Source organism: Lissotriton helveticus, chromosome 8 (assembly GCF_964261635.1).
Source record: "Lissotriton helveticus chromosome 8, aLisHel1.1, whole genome shotgun sequence".
Lineage (NCBI taxonomy): Eukaryota > Metazoa > Chordata > Amphibia > Caudata > Salamandridae > Lissotriton > Lissotriton helveticus.
In genome coordinates, this window is record NC_136069.1 from 168,725,261 (window position 1) to 168,749,171 (window position 23,911).

General features: G+C 44.1%; 1 protein-coding gene across 7 annotated transcripts in view; it reads left to right on the top strand.

Moving 5' to 3' along the window:
* The window catches only part of LCA5L (lebercilin LCA5 like), a 976,100-nt gene that overhangs the window by 823,078 nt on the left and 129,111 nt on the right, over positions 1-23,911 (top strand). For 3 of the 7 annotated variants that reach the window (XM_078656822.1, XM_078656825.1, XM_078656824.1), the window contains one exon: positions 19,219-19,326. The exons of the other annotated variants lie outside the window; for them this stretch is intronic. In XM_078656822.1, coding sequence (XP_078512948.1) covers positions 19,219-19,326 — 108 coding nt within the window. The remainder of the gene's footprint in view (positions 1-19,218; positions 19,327-23,911) is intronic. 7 annotated transcript variants of the gene reach the window in all.

Consider the following 23,911-nt stretch of genomic DNA (forward strand, 5'->3'; position numbering starts at 1 on the left):
CCACATGAAAGTGGTCCAAGCTGCAGTCACCTGGCTTAAAGCACGAATTGGCAGGCAAGGTCGTTTTGCATGATGTTATTCACAGCGTAGATGAAAGTGAACATTTTCCAAACCCACTGGGGAGTTATTTTTCACGAACAATTTTACTCTGGGAGCAGCTTACTTAAAGCGTGATTTATTGCACTACAAGCACCAGCAGGCTCTGGGGGCGCCAACGCCCACTGGAGCAGGTGCTGTGATTGAAATACTTCAAAGGCTCGTCACAGAGTTTTCAGAAGCCTCTGAGGAAATGCTCGGCAGAGCATGAAACGCATCAGGCTGATAAATTGAATTGACTTTGCTCTCATTTTGCCACGCTGTTTTCCTGCAAAAAAAACGAAATTCACAAAACCTACCTGATGCTGGCTCTTCAAAATGGGGAAAACTCATGTGTTGGATTTGTTTACCGGCCGTCCCCGGTCGGGGAAGAACCCTCACCACATGAAAGTGGTCCAAGCTGCAGTCACCTGGCTTAAAGCACGAATTGGCAGGCAAGGTCGTTTTGCATGATGTTATTCACAGCGTAGATGAAAGTGAACATTTTCCAAACCCACTGGGGAGTTATTTTTCACAAACAATTTTACTCTGGGAGCAGCTTACTTAAAGCGTGATTTATTGCACTACAAGCACCAGCAGGCTCTGGGGGCGCCAACGCCCACTGGAGCAGGTGCTGTGATTGAAATACTTCAAAGGCTCGTCACAGAGTTTTCAGAAGCCTCTGAGGAAATGCTCGGCAGAGCATGAAACGCGTCAGGCTGATAAATTTAATGGACTTTGCTCTCATTTTGCCACGTTGTTTCCTGCAATAAAAACGAAATTCACAAAACCTACCTGATGCTGGCTCTTCAAAATGGGGAAAACTCATGTGTTGGATTTGTTTACCGGCAGTCCCCGGTCGGGGAAGAGCCCTCACCACATGAAAGTGGTCCAAGCTGCAGTCACCTGGCTTAAAGCACGAATTGGCAGGCAAGGTCGTTTTGCATGATGTTATTCACAGCGTAGATGAAAGTAAACATTTTGCAAACCCACTGGGGAGTTATTTTTCACGAACAATTTTACTCTGGGAGCAGCTTACTTAAAGCGTGATTTATTGCACTACAAGCACCAGCAGGCTCTGGGGGCGCCAACGCCCACTGGAGCAGGTGCTGTGATTGAAATACTTCAAAGGCTCGTCACAGAGTTTTCAGAAGCCTCTGAGGAAATGCTCGGCAGAGCATGAAACGCGTCAGGCTGATAAATTGAATGGACTTTGCTCTCATTTTGCCACGCTGTTTTCCTGTAATAAAAACGAAATTCACAAAACCTACCTGATGCTGGCTCTTCAAAATGGGGAAAACTCATGTGTTGGATTTGTGTACCGGCCGTCCCCGGTCGGGGAAGAGCCCTCACCACATGAAAGTGGTCCAAGCTGCAGTCACCTGGCTTAAAGCAGGAATTGGCAGGCAAGGTCGTTTTGCATGATGTTATTCACAGCGTAGATGAAAGTGAACATTTTCCAAACCCACTGGGGAGTTATTTTTCACGAACAATTTTACTCTGGGAGCAGCTTACTTAAAGCGTGATTTATTGCACTACAAGCACCAGCAGGCTTTGGGGGCGCCAACGCCCACTGGAGCAGGTGCTGTGATTGAAATACTTCAAAGGCTTGTCACAGAGTTTTCAGAAGCCTCTGAGGAAATGCTCGGCAGAGCATGAAATGCATCAGGCTGATAAATTGAATGGACTTTGCTCTCATTTTGCCACGCTGTTTTCCTGCAAAAAAAACGAAATTCACAAAACCTACCTGATGCTGGCTCTTCAAAATGGGGAAAACTCATGTGTTGGATTTGTTTACCGGCCGTCCCCGGTCGGGGAAGAGCCCTCACCACATGAAAGTGGTCCAAGCTGCAGTCACCTGGCTTAAAGTGTGGAAAAGTAAATTTTGCCATGTTCTGTGTCCCTACGTGTAATCCATCATATGTTATGTGTGCATGATTAAATATGCATATGCATTCCCCATGTTCGATTAATGACGCAATTACAGTTGTGTCCACCTCTAGTATGCCAGTTTCCAGTCCTCGTGAATACTACGAATATCAGGCCTATGTAAAGCTACGTTGCCACGTTTCTCAGTGTGCACGTTATTCCATTGTAAAGTCCCCGTTTCTAGGCCTCAAAAGGGCCTGGACACCAGATTCAGCTCCTGTCTCCAGAAGCCTCGCTGAGGAGCGATGCAGCCCCCACCTGTATCCTCGACCCTTCACTTACTTCCTGCCTCGCAGTGCCCGGCCCAGCCTGGCTCAGTCTCTGAGTCTGCCAAGAATATGTTATGATTCCAGTTATCAGTTCAGTCCTCCTTCTCTGCATTCCTAAACTACTGAACTGCATCAATAGTTTCCGTCATTGTCTAGCCTTCACGTCTCCACGTTAGAGAAATACTGCATTTAATGGTCATTTAATATTCTTCATCACGCACTACATGTAGAATAATGCATGGTCCAGTCTTAGAATCAAGTTAGCCTTTCCCCTCCTAACTTCTAGTTTATATCAACATGTTCTCTAAACATCAGATACTAGATACTGTTTAGGTACATGTCGCCCTGACTCTCCAGACTTCAGTCTCTGCTCCTAGCACAGAGTTCATAGCCCCCAGCTTCTCCTAGTGATACGTCATTGCTAGTTTGCGCGCACCATCAGGTTAGAGGTCCCGGCTCCTTAGGTAGCCCCCTCCATGGTTTCCGCCCCATTCATGACATATTCTGTTACGTTTGCATCACATGTCTATGTATACGCCCTGTTACACCTCTTTTCCCCCTTATCTTTCGCGACTGCTACGCGTCACGCCTTCTGCTACACCCACTGCTACGCCTACTGCAATGTAATGCTATGTGTTTGCGTTATGTATATATGCTCATGTATTGTTATTAAAAGTCAGCGCGCTCATCCCAGATCCAGCCCCAGCAGCTGCTGGGCCCTGTCATCCTATTCCTATGCAGGTTGTCCTGTTCCTGTCCTTATGCTGTATTAAACCTGCAAAACTCCTACTACCTCGAATCTTGACTCTTATTTATTGAGCTATCTGTTATGATATATGTCTAGTCAAAAAGAGAGGTATTATTTATTTATTTACCACAAAAGCACGAATTGGCAGGCAAGGTCGTTTTGCATGATGTTATTCACAGCGTAGATGAAAGTGAACATTTTCCAAACCCACTGGGGAGTTATTTTTCACAAACAATTTTACTCTGGGAGCAGCTTACTTAAAGCGTGATTTATTGCACTACAAGCACCAGCAGGCTCTGGGGGCGCCAACTCCCACTGGAGCAGGTGCTGTGATTGAAATACTTCAAAGGCTCGTCACAGAGTTTTCAGAAGCCTCTGAGGAAATGCTCGGCAGAGCATGAAACGCGTCAGGCTGATAAATTGAATGGACGTTGCTCTCATTTTGCCACGCTGTTTTCCTGCAATAAAACCGAAATTCACAAAACCTACCTGATGCTGGCTCTTCAAAATGGGGAAAACTCATGTGTTGGATTTGTTTACCGGCCGTCCCCGGTCGGGGAAGAGCCCTCACCACATGAAAGTGGTCCAAGCTGCAGTCACCTGGCTTAAAGCAGGAATTGGCAGGCAAGGTCGTTTTGCATGATGTTATTCACAGCGTAGATGAAAGTGAACATTTTCCAAACCCACTGGGGAGTTATTTTTCACGAACAATTTTACTCTGGGAGCAGCTTACTTAAAGCGTGATTTATTGCACTACAAGCACCAGCAGGCTTTGGGGGCGCCAACGCCCACTGGAGCAGGTGCTGTGATTGAAATACTTCAAAGGCTTGTCACAGAGTTTTCAGAAGCCTCTGAGGAAATGCTCGGCAGAGCATGAAATGCATCAGGCTGATAAATTGAATGGACTTTGCTCTCATTTTGCCACGCTGTTTTCCTGCAAAAAAAACGAAATTCACAAAACCTACCTGATGCTGGCTCTTCAAAATGGGGAAAACTCATGTGTTGGATTTGTTTACCGGCCGTCCCCGGTCGGGGAAGAGCCCTCACCACATGAAAGTGGTCCAAGCTGCAGTCACCTGGCTTAAAGTGTGGAAAAGTAAATTTTGCCATGTTCTGTGTCCCTACGTGTAATCCATCATATGTTATGTGTGCATGATTAAATATGCATATGCATTCCCCATGTTCGATTAATGACGCAATTACAGTTGTGTCCACCTCTAGTATGCCAGTTTCCAGTCCTCGTGAATACTACGAATATCAGGCCTATGTAAAGCTACGTTGCCACGTTTCTCAGTGTGCACGTTATTCCATTGTAAAGTCCCCGTTTCTAGGCCTCAAAAGGGCCTGGACACCAGATTCAGCTCCTGTCTCCAGAAGCCTCGCTGAGGAGCGATGCAGCCCCCACCTGTATCCTCGACCCTTCACTTACTTCCTGCCTCGCAGTGCCCGGCCCAGCCTGGCTCAGTCTCTGAGTCTGCCAAGAATATGTTATGATTCCAGTTATCAGTTCAGTCCTCCTTCTCTGCATTCCTAAACTACTGAACTGCATCAATAGTTTCCGTCATTGTCTAGCCTTCACGTCTCCACGTTAGAGAAATACTGCATTTAATGGTCATTTAATATTCTTCATCACGCACTACATGTAGAATAATGCATGGTCCAGTCTTAGAATCAAGTTAGCCTTTCCCCTCCTAACTTCTAGTTTATATCAACATGTTCTCTAAACATCAGATACTAGATACTGTTTAGGTACATGTCGCCCTGACTCTCCAGACTTCAGTCTCTGCTCCTAGCACAGAGTTCATAGCCCCCAGCTTCTCCTAGTGATACGTCATTGCTAGTTTGCGCGCACCATCAGGTTAGAGGTCCCGGCTCCTTAGGTAGCCCCCTCCATGGTTTCCGCCCCATTCATGACATATTCTGTTACGTTTGCATCACATGTCTATGTATACGCCCTGTTACACCTCTTTTCCCCCTTATCTTTCGCGACTGCTACGCGTCACGCCTTCTGCTACACCCACTGCTACGCCTACTGCAATGTAATGCTATGTGTTTGCGTTATGTATATATGCTCATGTATTGTTATTAAAAGTCAGCGCGCTCATCCCAGATCCAGCCCCAGCAGCTGCAGGGCCCTGTCATCCTATTCCTATGCAGGTTGTCCTGTTCCTGTCCTTATGCTGTATTAAACCTGCAAAACTCCTACTACCTCGAATCTTGACTCTTATTTATTGAGCTATCTGTTATGATATATGTCTAGTCAAAAAGAGAGGTATTATTTATTTATTTACCACATAATGGCGCCCGAACAGGGACTTGCCCTTTCCCCACGCGTCGGTGAAGCCACGCCGACCCCCTGACCCTCTGCAGTCGTGACGGAACTCTTCTGTGCACCGGCAGATATTTCTGCTTCAAGTATCCCTCAGGCCCACGGAGGAGACGGAGGAGGCGGTCCAGCATCCAAACGAGACGGTGGAGGAACGCGGCGAGTCCCGACCAGAGCCCAAGCCAAGAGTCCAAGGTCCGAGGTATCCGGAGGTCCACCCGTAACTGAAGTCCGAAGTCGTCCGTCGTCGTAGCAGTCCAGTCCGATCCGAGGCCTTCCGTTCTTGCTGCCCGGTGAGTACCATTACTGGGGTAGTATCTAGACAGGGTCAATCTAAATTGACTCTGGTCCGTGGGTTGGTGGTACACAGACTCACAAACGAAGTGTTCACCTAGGTGGATACGGGTCTTGATGCGTCCCTTTATGGGACCGGTATGTTCCGTACTGTTTCAGCAGTGCATCCAGTAACTCTAGTCTGTTCCGTTCTCGAGAAATTCTTGTGTTTCTGTTCTCAGTATTCCAGGTAATATTCTGTCCGAACTGTTATGTTATGATGTTGTTCAATGTATTTCCAATGTCGTGGTATGCCTGAATTGTTCTCCAAATTGTTATTGTTTCTCGTGTATTGTATTGTGTTCTGATTCAAGTTTACAATGTCTCTCTTTTCGAGATTACGTCAGCTAAGAACTAGAAAGGGTTTGTTAGAAGAAGCAGTTCCTGTTCCGCCTAGGGACAGTCCAGGTCACTTTATGTATCAGAAGCATGGCATAAGCGCCATATTGTATCTAGATTTATGGGTAGAGTATACCAAACAGTTAGAAGAAAAGTATAGATGGCCCGTATCGGGTACATGGGATGCCGAGTGCATCATGCGAGTAGAAGAGGCATTATGGAAAAAGAAAGCCAGACAGTCACAGAAAGATGCCATCGAGTTATGGCGTAAAGAATCTCATAAAAGAACTGAAAAGGAAATCAGAAAGTCAGAATTAAGTAGAGAATCCTTAGAACGAGCACAAGAAAAAGAACTAATCGAGATAGGTGAACAAGTCAAAGCCGAACAGTCAGACAGACAGAGGCATGCCCTTATTAAGGGTATGTATCCTCTCCTTGCCGAGGGCTTGCCAAAAGCGACCCCAGAGGCATCCAGTAATTTCCCGCCACCATTAGTTCCGACCAAGCTACGTCACAAACAGACCGCAGCTGATATTTTTATTTCGTCCTATTTGGACGACACAGTCCCAGAATATGCAAATCCTGTTCGCGCTCCGCCAGTCCCTGTAAATCAGGCACTTCCCGCTCCTCCAGACACCGGAGTACCTGTTACGGTACCCCCGGTCCAGTCCGTCATACAAGTCCAGCCTGCATTTCCATTTCCCACTCTGCCAGGACGAAGAGCCTCAGTAGACCTAGACTCCAGTTTAGGGGCCGCAGGGGGAGGTACTCCTCAAACCCCGCCGCCACACAAGCGTTTAACGTTAGCCGAATTACATGCACAAGCGTCACAGCGTACGCCCAGACATCAGACTGTAGCAGAAATAAGAAAATCCCTTGCCGAATGCGGCTATGATCCAGTCCCAGGCGAGGATAATATGGTTTTATATTCATTCCGCGTAAGAAAGGTGGCCGAGTATCTAGTCACCTTACCGAATATGAAAGAAGATCTAGACAGAATATATCGTTTCATCCGTACAGGGGATGATCCAGAAAGTATTAGCGAGGCCATGTCTCAAAGGAAAGCCGAGATCCAGCTCATGATATTAAAGTTTCTGATCAATTGTCTAATAAGAGAACAAGATTACCCGTCTAAAGATCCGGCCGAAATGAAAATCCTGACAAGGTGGAGTGATAATATAGCCGAGGGTAAACACAAGACCGTCGGTGCTATGGAGAGTATGTACAAGAAAATCCGTAGAGAAATAATAAAGATACACGAACAACGTAAAGCAGCACAAGTAAGCGAGAAAGAAAGTAACTCTGATACTGAAGAGGTAGAGGACGAGAATCCCGCCAGAATAGCGTATGTAGGAAAATCTAGATTTCCAGATCGCCATTTACGCCTAGAACACAAGTCTATTTCTCATTCTCCAGCACCAGAACAAGGTTCACTAGAACAAGTATTCCAAGCTACCGATCACATTCTGAAATCACGAATCGGTTACAGTGAGTTAAGTACCATGCATGAACAAGAACTAGCCCGATCAGCAGTCCGATGGATTACTGATTCTACCACTTTTCCAGACGAAATAGTGGCACAAATGTTTCTGAAAATGCCCCCAGCCGAACAACGACTGGCGGGTATGTATATGATTCAGCACCTCATTACATTGTATGAGGGTCAGCACTCTGATCCAGGCCCGTTACATGATATCCTGAACGAGTTACTCCAGTATAGATGGAAAGGTCTAGGTACCGATTTAATTAGTGTCATTCTAGAACAGCGTCACAAATATAGAACGTTTCTGAACCCGCATTTTGTTCATGTCTCACCTCCAGAAAGTAAACCATTTTACATGGAGAGACAGAATCCGTTACGAGAAGTCCACCCAGTTAAAGGAACGGGTGGCGAAATGCAGCGAGTGTTTGTATACACTCCAATTACAAAGATGGAACTCCTCGAGATGAAGAAATTAATTCCCTGTCATGACAAAGATCCAGCAGGGTTCCATAGAGAATTAAAAGACATGCTCCGTATGGGAGAATACACATACCCAGATATAATTAAAATGTTAAAGGTTCTGCTGCCCGCAGGGGTGTATGAAAAGCTCAAGGAAAAAGAATGGGAGGTGGGAGAGAAAAAGATCGATTGGGCAGTTCTAGAAGCCGAAGATAAGGCACGAGTACCAGGTACCGGTCTTGGAGATAAATGTAAAGAATTACCAGAATTATTAATACAAGTTTTACCTAGATTATTGACAACTAGAAAAGAAGACTGGGATGCAATCTCAGCCTGTAAACAGAAGCAAGATGAGGATATTAGTGATTTTTATTCTAGATTTGAAAAATGTTTTAGCATCAACAGTGGCCTCAAGACCAGTAGTGAGTCATACCCTCACCTTTTTGTTACTAAATTAGTCGAGAATTCAAGCCCACCAATTAAAAATCGAGTTTTGAAAGTCGAAAGTACCTGGCAAGCTAATACCCCGTCCCAGATGTTGCAGATGCTTCAGTATCATCAGAATAGAATCAGAGAAGAGCAAGAACACGAGAGAAAACGTATGAAAGATACGAAAATGAAAGTACTAGTTGCACAATCTGTTCCTCAAGACAGTCAGAAGAGGGGTCCGAATCAAGCCAGTCATCCTGCAGCTCCCGTTAAAGGGAATTGCAATTATTGTAAACAGCCAGGTCATTTTATAAATGAGTGTGCAGTTCTGAAACACAACATAGCTACTGGTAAGACTAAAGAAAGACCACGTCCGTCTAGACAAGAACAAGTTTCACAGATTCCTCAGCCACAGAATGCACAACAGACAGTTACAGCACTGCAGCCTATTGCTGCAACACAGCACGTTACATCGCAGATGTACCAGTATGCACAGTCTGAGTATCCAGAGTACCAGCAGTATTCATGAAACAGCCTAGAGAGGGAGGTAGGCTTGCCTCTCATCGAGATACCTGTAGATCAAGAAGGTCCCTATGTTCACAGTCAAGTATTAGGGAAAGACAGAAAGTTTTTGATTGATACAGGGGCAAGTAGGACCACAATTAGTCACGCCGAAGTTCCAGGGGCTCCGCTCTCAGGCTCAAGAAATGTTTCCCTTGGATTTTCAGGAAAACCTATCGTAAATGAGATTTCAAAGCCAGTTACTCTAGAAGTAGGTCCATTGTCCCGCACTACTGATCTGTTACTTACTAAGTCATGTCTAGAAAACCTATTAGGCATTAAGACACTGAAAGAGTTAGGTGCAGTTATATGCTGTTCCCCAGAGGGAATACGATTGTTCCTACGTGACTTCAAGGGTCACTATGTATTACGAGATTTTGATTCAAGACTGTCTAATGTTCCACAGCATTTATGGGCGCAAGGTCCAACTGATGTAGGTTACATGCAAATCACACCCTATCGTGTGACTCTCAAGCCAGGTGTAGTGTTACCACGAATCAGACAGTACAGATTGCCACCTGAGGCTGTAGCAGCCTTATCCAAAATTATTGACGAGCTCATGGCTCAAGGAGTGGTTGTAGAAACTGACTCCAATGTATGTAATTCTCCGATCATTCCAGTCATGAAACATACTGATCCAAATGCTCCCCCAGTATATCGATTAGTGATTGACCTACGAGAGCTTAATAAATGTATTATTCCGCAGTACCCAGTTGTCCCGGACATCTCTTCCCTATTGACAGCCATTGATTCCGAAGCCACGTTCTTCACTGTCATAGACCTCAAGAACGCATTTTTCAGTGTTCCTATTCATCCAGACAGCCAGTTCCTTTTCGGATTTTGTTTAAATGGAAGGAGCTATATGTTTACACGAGCTCCTCAAGGTTTCACAGAAAGTCCTAGTATTTACAGTCAAGCACTCAAGAGACAACTAGACAACATTCACATGCCAACTGACACTGCCCTGCTCCAGTATGTCGATGATCTACTGATCACAGCCCGTTCTGAACGTGCTTGCGAGCGAGCATCACTTACAGTCTTGTATTTCCTAGCCGAGATGGGGCACAAGGTATCCCCTTCTAAGCTTCAATTCTGTGTCCAGCAAGTGGTCTACTTAGGACACTTGCTGTCCAAGAGGGGTAGGCAGTTGACACCAGACCATATCCAGTTAATAGCGAGTCTTCCTCAGCCCAAGACCCAGAAGGAGGTACGTGCTTTTATCGGCCTCACTTCTTACTGCAGACAATGGATTCCTCAGTATGCATTTCTAGCCAAACCACTGATACAGTTAACGACACAGGAGGCAGCCGTATCGACTGTCCTCCCCTGGACATCTGAACATACACTTAGTTTCAATGAGTTAAAGAAAGCCCTATGCCAAGCTCCAGTTCTAGCGACACCGAACTACAGTAAGCCTTTTACACTTTTCGTCACTGAACGCGAAGGTACAGCATTATCTGTTCTCACACAAGATCAAGCAGGACAATACAAGCCCTGTGCTTATTTTTCGAGCACATTAGATCCTGTAGCCCAGGCTCTGCCTGCGTGCCTCAAGTCAGTTGCAGCCACAGCACTAGCTATCAGACAAAGTGATTCCATAGTATTAGGACACTCCTTGACAGTACAAGTTCCACATTCCGTGGAAGTTCTTTTAAACCGAACACAAACTCAGCACTTGACAATTGCACGTTTAACAGGCTATGAATTGACATTGTTCCAGCCACACATAGAAATCAGACGCTGCAACATTTTAAATCCTGCTACACTGTTACCATCAGTTACTTCGAATTCTGCCACACATGACTGTGTGGAAGTAGTTAACATTACGACAAAGCCAAGACAAGATCTGACAGATATTCCGTTACCAGACCCCGACCTGACACTTTATGTGGATGGTTCATGTATGAGAACTAGTACAGGAGAACTAGTCGCCGCGTATGCAGTGACTACTGACACTGAAGTTATTGAAACACACCGTATTGATACTCTGTCCGCTCAAGCAGCAGAGCTAGTTGCTCTGACACAAGCCTGTATACATGCCAAGAACCAGAAAGTTAATGTTTACACAGATTCACGTTACGCATTTTGTTGTACACGACTTCGGAGTGCTCTGGCAGGAGAGAGGTTTCATGACTTCTCATGGAACCAAGATTCAGCATGGTCTCCTTATTCAAGCTCTGTTAGATGCCATACACTTGCCGACATCTATCGCTATCATGAAGTGCAAAGCACATACGAAAGTTACTGACATTATTTCCCAAGGTAATGATCTAGCAGATCGCACAGCCAAGCTTACAGCACAGACTCCAGACATTCAAGTTAATCCGACACAGACACACACTCCAGATCCGACCACCTGTATGACAGTTAAGGACCCTACACAAGATGTCATAGATATCCAGTTACATGCTACTCCCGAAGAAATCAAGAAATGGTCCGAACAAGGAGGGGTCCAGACAGATCAAGGATGGTTAACGAAGGGTAGAGCCACATGGTTTCTCCCCGACTCTATGGTTCAAGTCATTATTAATACCGCACATAGTCCAGCACATTTAGGAGAAAAAGCTATGTTAGATAGTATCCAGAACATTTGGTTCAACAAACAATTACGAGCTGCAGCCAAACAGAAAGTCCGTACCTGTATGATATGTTGTCAGTTTAATCCAGGTAAAAGTGTCCCGGTGGAACAAGGTGGTTTCCAGCCCCCTGACCACCCTTTTGAAGTCCTCCAGATGGATTATATTCAGATGGAGCGATGTCGAGGTTTCAAGTATGTCCTTGTAGTTGTAGGCGCTTTGTCCAGGTGGACAGAAGCATATCCAGTCCCAGATTACACAGCCACGACCACTGCCAAGCAGTTGGTTCGTGAGTTCTTCCCTCGTTATGGACTCCCTAGAGTCGTATATTCTGATAACGGCCAGCCATTCTCATCTGAACTCATGAAGCATGTTTCCCTTTTGTTAGGGTACCAGTGGAAGTTCCATTGTGTACGCCATCCTGAAGCAGCCGGTCTCGTAGAGAGACATAACCAGACCCTGAAAATCCGTATTGCAAAAGTGTGTAAAGAAAAAGGTGTGGACTGGCTAGTAGCTCTGCCAGTCGCTTTATTTTATATGCGCATGGTCGCACATTCCAGATCAGGTCTGTCCCCGTATGAGGTCATTTTCGGCCGCCCCCCTAACATGTGGGGTACTCCTAGACCCCGAAGTATTACCGATGTTTCAAGTAATATGCTGACAGATTACCTAGCTTCCTTGATGTCTGCCCTCAACTCATGTCGTTCACAGGTTGCCGCCGCATTTCCAGACAATACCGAGGTGGCACCGCACGAAATCGTTCCAGGATCCATGGTGATGGTCCGCAACTTTGACAGATCAAGTCCGCTGGAGCCTCGTTGGAAAGAGCCCCGACAGGTCCTCCTCACCACCCGTACAGCCGTGAAGTTGGAAGGACGCAAAGGCTGGGTGCACCTTTCTCATGTTAAACTTTTTAATGGACTGAAACCCGTCTTAAAGAACATTTCCCAGGATTTGAAGGATTGCCAAGGCATTGTTCTCAAGGACTGTCCCGCAAAAGACATTGCTACAACCCCTCCCCTGTTAGAGAAAACTCCGCAGCAGGAGTATAAACAGAAACTCCGGTCTAGTAAAATAAGTCAGTCAGTTTGATTGTCTAAGTCCTCCCCTAGGTGAAACGGTTAGACTGTTTCTGACATGTATAAAATAGACCCCCATAGTGAGAGAGTTAGTCAAAACTCAATCCGATGTATCGTTTTTCTATGTTTCATATTGTTTTTCAGCCTTATGATTTCCTGCACCAGTTATGCATTTTACCTATGTTTCCCAGTTTCACATGTAAATAAGTCTGCTAATGCTACAGTAGAGCACACGTTTAGTGACCTGCCCCCTCATGAACTCTCTTACCGCCTCGCTATGCGAAATAACTCATTTATCCGCATGTTACATTACTCACACCAGTCCAGCAATACCACTAATTGTTGGGTGTGTGGTCGACTCCCCCCTTTCCAGACCCCGAAGGGAGTTCTGCCACTTTTTCCTTATCCATTTTCACATAATGGTTCGTGTGGAGCATGGTCCACGTTAACGTCATCCTCAACAGATATGTCTTTTCTTAACAGTACATGTTTTCCAGACAAGCAAGGTCTTCCCCACAGAACAGGTTTAGATCTAGAAAATGAAGTGTATAATTTAGGTAATTATTCGTCGAATTTCATGGTCCTGAATGTTCAGTCTGATACTACTCCAGACTTACCTGCTATTTCAGTACTACCAGTCAAAGGCGAATTATGTGTCCGAAATAATGGTTCCATACACGTAGGACATAGTGATTGTACTACTATTGTCAAGTATAGTGACAGTGGGAAATCTATTTTCAAAGCTTCACGTCATTCTTATTTTATTTGTGGTCAAACCGCATATGTTCGTCTGCCCCTCGATTGGGAGGGAACCTGTTACATTGCCTTCCTACTGCCACCAGTTTTCCTAGCCCCACCTGATTATCATAGAAACACACATCTAGTACACATTAGACATAAAAGGGAGTCCCCAATTGTCGATTATACTGAAACTGCTCTAGAACAGTATACAGATTTCAACAGAGGTTTCTTTTTCTTTATAGGACCTATCCAGAATAGTAAACTGATCCGTAGGTTAACCAGAACCCTCGAAGCTGTAATAAATGAGACTGCCTCTGCTCTAGGTAACTTAACCGAAGAGCAATCTGCTATGAGATTTGTCGTTTTACAGAATCGCCTCGTCCTTGACGTCATACTGGCCGATAGGGGCGGGGCTTGTAGAGTCATCGGATCTAGTTGCTGCATTTTCATTCCAAATAACGCGCCGTCTGTTTATTCAGCTATAACCAGACTCCATAAAATTGCCCATCTGATACACCAAGATCCAGGCACCTGGACATGGTCCGGTTGGTTCTGGAATATAATTTCCGCATGGGGATGGAAAATATTGTCCTTTCTAGGTATTGCAGTAGCGATCATATTCAGCTGCTGCCTCTGTATACAATGTGGCCCTGCGATTTGCGGCATTTGTGCTACCTCTTGTATTCCTAGTCCCAAGCCCCGTTCTAAATCCCGTTCCAGGATAATTCGAGACGAGCAAATGATACTGTATGAAATGATAGACGGTATCATGAATATTGATGTTTCCTGATGGAAACGTAGTGGCAAGGAGGGAATGTGGAAAAGTAAATTTTGCCATGTTCTGTGTCCCTACGTGTAATCCATCATATGTTATGTGTGCATGATTAAATATGCATATGCATTCCCCATGTTCGATTAATGACGCAATTACAGTTGTGTCCACCTCTAGTATGCCAGTTTCCAGTCCTCGTGAATACTACGAATATCAGGCCTATGTAAAGCTACGTTGCCACGTTTCTCAGTGTGCACGTTATTCCATTGTAAAGTCCCCGTTTCTAGGCCTCAAAAGGGCCTGGACACCAGATTCAGCTCCTGTCTCCAGAAGCCTCGCTGAGGAGCGATGCAGCCCCCACCTGTATCCTCGACCCTTCACTTACTTCCTGCCTCGCAGTGCCCGGCCCAGCCTGGCTCAGTCTCTGAGTCTGCCAAGAATATGTTATGATTCCAGTTATCAGTTCAGTCCTCCTTCTCTGCATTCCTAAACTACTGAACTGCATCAATAGTTTCCGTCATTGTCTAGCCTTCACGTCTCCACGTTAGAGAAATACTGCATTTAATGGTCATTTAATATTCTTCATCACGCACTACATGTAGAATAATGCATGGTCCAGTCTTAGAATCAAGTTAGCCTTTCCCCTCCTAACTTCTAGTTTATATCAACATGTTCTCTAAACATCAGATACTAGATACTGTTTAGGTACATGTCGCCCTGACTCTCCAGACTTCAGTCTCTGCTCCTAGCACAGAGTTCATAGCCCCCAGCTTCTCCTAGTGATACGTCATTGCTAGTTTGCGCGCACCATCAGGTTAGAGGTCCCGGCTCCTTAGGTAGCCCCCTCCATGGTTTCCGCCCCATTCATGACATATTCTGTTACGTTTGCATCACATGTCTATGTATACGCCCTGTTACACCTCTTTTCCCCCTTATCTTTCGCGACTGCTACGCGTCACGCCTTCTGCTACACCCACTGCTACGCCTACTGCAATGTAATGCTATGTGTTTGCGTTATGTATATATGCTCATGTATTGTTATTAAAAGTCAGCGCGCTCATCCCAGATCCAGCCCCAGCAGCTGCTGGGCCCTGTCATCCTATTCCTATGCAGGTTGTCCTGTTCCTGTCCTTATGCTGTATTAAACCTGCAAAACTCCTACTACCTCGAATCTTGACTCTTATTTATTGAGCTATCTGTTATGATATATGTCTAGTCAAAAAGAGAGGTATTATTTATTTATTTACCACAAAAGCACGAATTGGCAGGCAAGGTCGTTTTGCATGATGTTATTCACAGCGTAGATGAAAGTGAACATTTTCCAAACCCACTGGGGAGTTATTTTTCACAAACAATTTTACTCTGGGAGCAGCTTACTTAAAGCGTGATTTATTGCACTACAAGCACCAGCAGGCTCTGGGGGCGCCAACTCCCACTGGAGCAGGTGCTGTGATTGAAATACTTCAAAGGCTCGTCACAGAGTTTTCAGAAGCCTCTGAGGAAATGCTCGGCAGAGCATGAAACGCGTCAGGCTGATAAATTGAATGGACGTTGCTCTCATTTTGCCACGCTGTTTTCCTGCAATAAAACCGAAATTCACAAAACCTACCTGATGCTGGCTCTTCAAAATGGGGAAAACTCATGTGTTGGATTTGTTTACCGGCCGTCCCCGGTCGGGGAAGAGCCCTCACCACATGAAAGTGGTCCAAGCTGCAGTCACCTGGCTTAAAGCACGAATTGGCAGGCAAGGTCGTTTTGCATGATGTTATTCACAGCGTAGATGAAAGTGAACATTTTCCAAACCCACTGGGGAGTTATTTTTCACGAACAATTTTACTCTGGGAGCAGCTTACTTAAAGCGTGATTTATTGCACTACAAGCACCAGCAGGCTCTGGGGGCGCCAACGCCCACTGGAGCAGGTGCTGTGATTGAAATACTTCAAAGGCTCGTCACAGAGTTTTCAGAAGCCTCTGAGGAAATGCTCAGCAGAGCATGAAACGCGTCAGGCTGATAAATTGAATGGACTTTGCTCTCATTTTGCCACGCTGTTTTCCTGCAATAAAAACGAAATTCACAAAACCTACCTGATGCTGGCTCTTCAAAATGGGGAAAACTCATGTGTTGGATATATATATACACATACATATATATATATATATATATACACATATATACATATATATATACATATGTATACGTTTACATATATATACATATATATACATACACATTTATCATCAAAGAAAGGTGTCCCCCCAGGCGAGAGCGCACTTGACAGACAGGCGAATACTGTGATTTAAACAGCACGATTTATTCTTAATAACCAGACATCTTTTTGCTTGTCCAATTACACAGCCCTAAACGTTTCAGCACTCCTGCGCCTTGGTCACGGGCTCCCTGCGATGTCTGTGGGCCGAGAAAAAAGCAAGCACCGAGTCACTTCTCTTTTTAATAGATCTCAGCTGACTTGCCCTCCAGTGGGAATATCCTTCACAGCATTCTGGGACTCGTAGTTTTGCCCACTTTCAAATATAATCCTCGAGTGGATTCCGCCTCACTGGAGAGTTTTTATTGATGTAACATTACATGTGAAGGTGGCGGAATCCACTGGAGGAGCTCATTATGGACAGATGGTACTACGAGTCCCATAATTCTGGTTTGAGAATGAATAAAATTATAGGCCCACCAGGGGGCGATAAAAGTTAGTGACTTGTACCTTCTTTCCTTTTCCGCCTAAATCACATGCACTTGCCCGTGGACAAGGAGCAGGCAGCTCCGAAACGCATAGGGCCTCCATCATCACTTTGATAGGGCATCCCCGGTTTGTCTGGAGAAAGAATGCTGCCATAAGCTGCAGGATTCGGCTGTCCCTGAGTGCGTCCCTGCAGGGGGACACTTTGTTTGAAAACGACATATAGATATAAATTCATATACATATATACATATACATATATACATACATATATATACATTGTCGCTCCAAGGTTGTCCACCTTTGAGTAGCACACGAGCAGCAGCTTGATTTATGTGTAGGTGAGGACGGGTATCCGCTTTTAGATGCCGCTCCGTAATGGATCTGCCCGACGCGTTTCGAAGCTCCATATTCTTCTCTTCAGGGGCTTTAACGGAAGCGGTGTGCGCAACCGTAACCCACTTCTCCTATATATATATATGTGTGTATATATATATATATATATATATATATATACGTTCCCACAAATTGCCCAAAGCATACAGAATGCCGGAGGGTCGAGAGCAGCAGTGTGCGATCCTAATGCTTTGGGCAATTTGTGGGAACATATATATATATATATATATATATATGAGACACACACAGTTCGGCGTGCTCAAGCCACTTCATGCAGCAGGCTCCTGGCGGGATCGCCAACCCCGTCCAAATTCCACACACCTGGTTAAATAAATCCGTGCTAAAGGAAAAAACCAGAGCCGGGGCCCGAATGATGAACTGTGCTGTATTTATTCAGGCACACGAAAAAACACAACCCTACGCGTTTCGAAGCCTAGACTTCTTGCTCACGGGTAACATTGTTGTGGGCGGCCATTCAATTTAAAGTGATACATTGTAAACAGACTTCCGTGCACGTGATCAGAAAGTGAAATAGACAAGTTACTACATTTTAGCCAATATGTCCACGTTTGCAAGTATAAACATCTGAAGACTCACAATATTAATCTAAGCCTCGGGATTTGACACAAAACAATCAACAGTGTATTGATTGAAGTGAATACAAAAATAATAAGCTAATGCAGCCCAAGTGGGCAAAATTCATATTATAGCTGTAATTTTAAAGAGCCATGTTTGTTAACAATTCGATGGTGTGTAGCCCATGTGGGCACAAGCAATCCCGTAGCTGCATGAGTCCTCAGTAGAATCTGTGAATCAAAGGACAAAAAATTGCACTAAATATTTTATCTTTTTCCAAGTCTATTGATCAATATGTAATTAAAAACTTTAAAATCCAAAAGAATGAAAATTACTCTGAAGGTAGGCAGACAACAAACTGTATATACACTAAGTTTGTAAATGGACAGCTAGCTCTTCACCCATATTATGCCCTGCGGGGTGTGTGGTGTTGTATCGGATGATGTAACGGGATTCTAACTTACGCAATTCCAACAACCTATTGCCCCCCCTCTCCTTATTTTCCACACAATCAATCACAAAGAATTTCAGTAAGTTTGGGTCCTGGTTGTGTACGATGGAGAAATGCCTTGCCACTGGATACTGTGGATTTGCATTTTGTATTGCTCTCAGATGTTCAAGTGCTCTAAGCTTGGCTTTTTTGGTCGTCATGCCAATGTAAAATTTATCACACGGGCACTGCAGTGCGTACACTGCATATTCAGTGTTGCAGCCTAAAAACTTTGTGATTTTGTGTTCTGCTTGGTTGCTGCAAATCTTGAGGCTCTTACATTTGTGGCTATTTTTGCAAGCCTTACACCTGGTGCATGGAAAAAATCCAACAACTTGTTTGGTTTTAGATGGTTTTTGTACTAAGGCATTACTCAATGTGTCCCTGAGCGATTGCGCTTTTCTGAAGGACACTGCGGGATTCTCACTGAGTACCTCTCTCAAGTCTTGGTCTAATTTAAGAATATCCCAATATTTGCTGAGACTTTTCTTAAGTGCCCAAGATCGACAATCATAATTGGTGATAAATCTGATTTGCTCAGAGTTCTCACGTATTTTGGGAACCAACAGATCTTTCCTATGCATTTGTTCAACCTTATTTTCAGCTTGTTTAATCACTGTGTTGCTGAAACCCCTCTCCAGGAACCTTTGACACATGACGGATTTTTCCTTCTCAAAACCAGCCTGTGTGCTGCAGTTACGTTTGGCCCTGATAAGTTCCCCAAAAGGGATACTTCGTATCAAACTCGGGGGATGGCAACTCCCTGCATGGAGCAGGCTATTACCTGCAGTAGGTTTACGAAATAGAGAACTCGTGAGTACCCCTTCCGTGACCTTCAGATTAACATCAAGGAACTCCAATGTCTCTCTGCTCATGTTGCTAGTGAACTGTAGATTGAGCGAATTGTCATTCAAAACAACCTCAAATTCCCTTGCTTCTTCCAGCGTCCCTTTCCACACACAAAAGATGTCGTCAATATACCGGAACCAGAGAACCACGTGGTCAGTGAAGTGGGAGATGTTTTTCACCACCAACTCCTCCCACCAGCCAAGGTACAAGCCTGCAAAGCTGGGGGCGAAGCAACTGCCCATCGAGGTCCCCCGGGTCTGCTGGTACATTTGTTTGTTAAAGATGAAAAAATTATTCCTCAAACAAATTTCAATCATGTCTAATAACATGTGCGTGTGGAGTAAATGTGAGACAGATCTATTTCTCAAAAAATGTTTGCAAGCATCGATACCTAAGTTCTGCGGTATGCTGGTGTAGAGACTAGTGACGTCAAAGCTGATAAGCCAGTAATCTGTGTTCCACGTCACATCATTGATTATTCTTAAAAAATCAGTGGTGTCTCTAATATAAGATGGAAGTGATTGGACCAATGGCTGTAGGAAATAATCAATATACCTGGAGGTATTTTCCAATAAACTATTATTGGAAGAAACAATTGGTCTGCCAGGTGGTACTTCTAGATTTTTGTGCACCTTAGGGAGTAGGTACAAGGCTGGAATGAGCGGATGTTTACATAGTAAGTAATTGTATTCATCTATTTCAATTACCCCTCTGTCTCTCCAATCCAATAATTTATCAAAAGACATATGTTTAGATTCATTGTATTCAGTAACATTCGAAATTCTGTAATTATCAGTATTACCAAGTTGCATTAAGCCCTCTTTTAAATACATGTCTAGGGGCCAGATGACAACATTGCCTCCTTTATCAGAGTTTTTAATTACAACATCTGTCCATTCCTTCATTTCCTTCAAAGCCAAATATTGTTTTTTATTCAAATTTAAGTTCACATGGTCTGCACGTCTTTCAATTTTTCTCATTTCTATAAGCATCCCCGCCTCAAAACTCTCAATACTGCTGTTGTTAATTTGAGGAACAAACAGAGATTTGGGCCTAAAGTTACTCGAGCTGCTCGCCCCAATATCAATGTCAATATTCAACAGGTTGAGGACTGGATCATCCATCACATCCTCACACCCCGCAAGTTCATGTACTACCTGCAATGTCTCAGCATCATTAATAGAAAGGGTGTTCACTTTGACTTCATTTCCACCTTTCTTTAAACGAGGCTTATTGGCAAACCATTTCCTTAATTTCAACTTTCTAGTACAGCGAAATAAGTCGATGCGTGCATCAGTGAAGTTAAATTTGGCTGTCGGACAGAAGGATAAACCCCGTGACAAAACTTCAAATTGTTCAAGTGTTAGAATATGGTTAGAAAGATTTACCACTGTTTTGCTGTCTTTGCTCTTCATTTTAAGGCTTTCTTGCCCCTTGTCACGACTCCCACAGGGCTTGCTGATCCAGTTATATTTGCTGCTCCTCTTTTTGCTCCTTTGCCTCCTCTGCCGCCTCTGCCACGACCTCTTGGCGGAGTTTGACGACCCCGGGACATAAGGACTACCTCGTTTAAAATGCGATCTGTTGCGCTTTGTGGTTCAACCACTTCAGATACATCACTCTCGGAACTATCTCCATGCGATTGTATCAATGGTGTTACACCCTCAATTGTGGTTGCCTCCACTCCATCAGCTTTATTATCCGCTTTATTTTTCTTAGGTGTTTTGGTAGTAACTCGTAATGCATCAAATTTTTGGGCAAAAGTGAGGATCTGCCCATTTTTATAATCAACTTCATCCCTGTAGAATTTTCTTTGTTTTTTGGCTTTGATTTCCTCTTCCACTTTTTCCAATCTTTTTTCCATTTTATTCATTTCTGTAGTGAAATCATCTTCAGTATACTTGGCTTTTAATTTAACTGTGAGAGTTTCAATTTCAGCATTCAGTTTAACACACTCTTTTTCAGCATGCTTAATTAACATATGCAACATGTTCATGGAACAAGCATGGTTGTTCGTCATCCACTCGTCAATTACTTACCTTATATACTTAACTTTGTGTTAAAGGACTTTGATGGTAAAGGTACCTGCAGGGGATGGAGACTCTCTGGTCTACGCTCAGATTGGCTGGAGTTTGGATGTTTCAAAACAATGGTAATAGGTTGCTAAAGGCTAGTGATTTCCAATGGCAATTGAATGTTACATTTTAATAATGCTATTTTACTGTTAGCGTGGGCCTCTCACATGAGGACAGGGAAGATTCAAGCATGTGAATCTATAAAAGATATCAATTCTGGAGAACCACAGTGTAATCTATAAAATATATAAATTCTGGAGAACCACAGTGTACAGGTAAGTAACTTCTTTTTTCCCCTAGAATTCATACTGCATTCAGACAACCTAGGGCAAATAACAGAACTATGTCTTTCTGAATGCGTCAATATGCTTTATGTTCCCTGTCCAGAGGAAAGGTATTCGGGTGTACTATATCCATTGATGCCTTCAGCAGAAAGCTTTCCTGAGTTGGGTGATGAGTGAGAAATGCAGGGTCACCAGGTACAAGTGTGTGTCACCTTGCACGCAACGCAGCACAGTAAGTTGCCTTGATGCGCTGCGTTGCGTGAAATGTTAGTAAATCTGCCCCCCAGTTTCTGGATATGTATCTAACTCACTTGCATTCATATGTCCAAACAGAGTCGTGCATCTGCATCTTTACAGTGAGGTGAAAGTTAGCCATCATTGTTGGGAAAGTGCGGTAACGCTTAGACAGAATCTGAATTGGAACTGAACAGGGCATCCAACTTCTGGCATTGTGGGCATTGTGGGAATATCAGGAGTCATGTTTAACTATGCTTTGCTGCAGTTGGGTTATTACATAGCTCAACATAGTCCTGGCCTGGGTTGATGTTGCCCCAGATCAGAGACGAGTTTCAGAATTCGATCCGGCAGTGGGACCAGTACAGACCTTGGGGCCAAAGTGGAAATCTGGACCAGCGTAGGCAAATTGTAAGGTGCATGTCGTCCAGGATCAGTCAACTCCAGAGGAGGGCCCGTTTTTAAAATTGCAGCGGTGGCTCCTGTAGCTCTGTGGAGTCTGATGGTGCTTCAGAAGGAGATAAGCGCATCTTAAAAAATTGCAGCATGGTCTCTTTCAAGGAATCTATCTGCTTTGGGGTGCACAGTGGCTTGGGGTATTTGGGGTGAGCCAGGACCTGCTGTGGAACTAGATTGGAGCTGGAGTTGGTGAAGGATGGAGAAAAGAGGTCCCTGGAGTGCAGAATGCATGGTTTTTGCTGGTCGTGTGGTGAACATGGGACAAATCCCACATGGCCTTCTTGTGGTTGTAAAATCAGACACAATTGTGTCCCTCGCAGGGATGCACTGTTCGTAATGGCCCTAGTGCCAGGGTGCTTTGCCCACGTTTTTTAGAAAATAAACATGTGTATCAATATTTACAACTTCATTAAACCATCAGTGTCTTCAAAATACTTGATACACAAACGCAAACCAAATTCATGTTCAAAAGCTTCTCCTTTTTACTGTTTCACAGTGTTCTGATTCTCCTGTTTAACCTCTTACATATTCACAATTTGTTTTCATTGAGAACATAATGCAAACTGATATAATTTTTCAAAAAATCATGTTCCACATCATTTTCATATAATACAATAATTGTATCACAACAGACGATGACTCCCTCCCAATGCATTTCGATGCCGCCGCATCTTCGTCAGGGGAATAACTGTGTAAAAAAACATTCCATGTAAAATAGCAACAGCGTAATTTTTGTCTACATCACTGTAATTATACTGATGCATTACATGCTGTATATATACTCTATTTACAAACCTCATGCAATTGATCGTTTCTAACAAAATCCAAGCCTACCAGCTGCTCAAGCAATATTTTAACAATATCGTGGTGTTTCCTATACATGCTATTTGATATTCTGGTTAACGCACCCCATGATCGTGATTTAGTAAAACAAGACTCCTAAGTAACCTGCACCACACCCTGCTGTGTGTATTGCCAAAATGGTGAACAATTCACAAAAGAAACTTGTACCTGTCGTGCGTTACTGAAACCAACTCTTTCTGTAATAAAGAAAAATACAACATGCGAAAAGAAAATAAGTATCAGTGTATCCGGTCAAGTCCGGCACCCAAAGCCACTACCAGTTTACCTCAATTCCCTGCTTACTTCTAAATGTTATCGCGCACCGCACGAGAACCGTTTCTGCAACCACTGCACCGTCTGTAAAACGAAACACACGCTGTAACCCACACGTTATCACCCGGCGTGTTCAGTATCACGCCGCCTTCCACTGACCCTTACCTTGCACTAATCTACACGATCCTCTGCTGCTCCGCTCTCTGAAAGTCTGCCGAGTGTCGGCAGTGCATGACGGGATGTGCTTTAAATCTCCGTCATAGACATAGGACTAGTGCCCGACTCAAACTATCCTAATATTCTACGTTGCCAACTCGATAATATAAAGTGGTGCACCTGAATGTAATGTTAACTCGTGAGCATTAAAATATACCTAGGAATCATATTTGATTACTTGTGTGTTTACGAGTGCTGTTACCAAGTGGTGTGCATGGAAAGAGGACTGCCCCACATGCAACTTTATTTACAACTGAATACGAAACAACCCTGCCATCCCTAATTATAAATCGCTACAAACTGCCTGTACCTAAAATGTGTGTTACTAAACTGCGGCCAATAATCCTACTGACTATTGTCCCTGTCCGGTAAGTTTGAAATTAAATTACAGGAGAAAAAATACA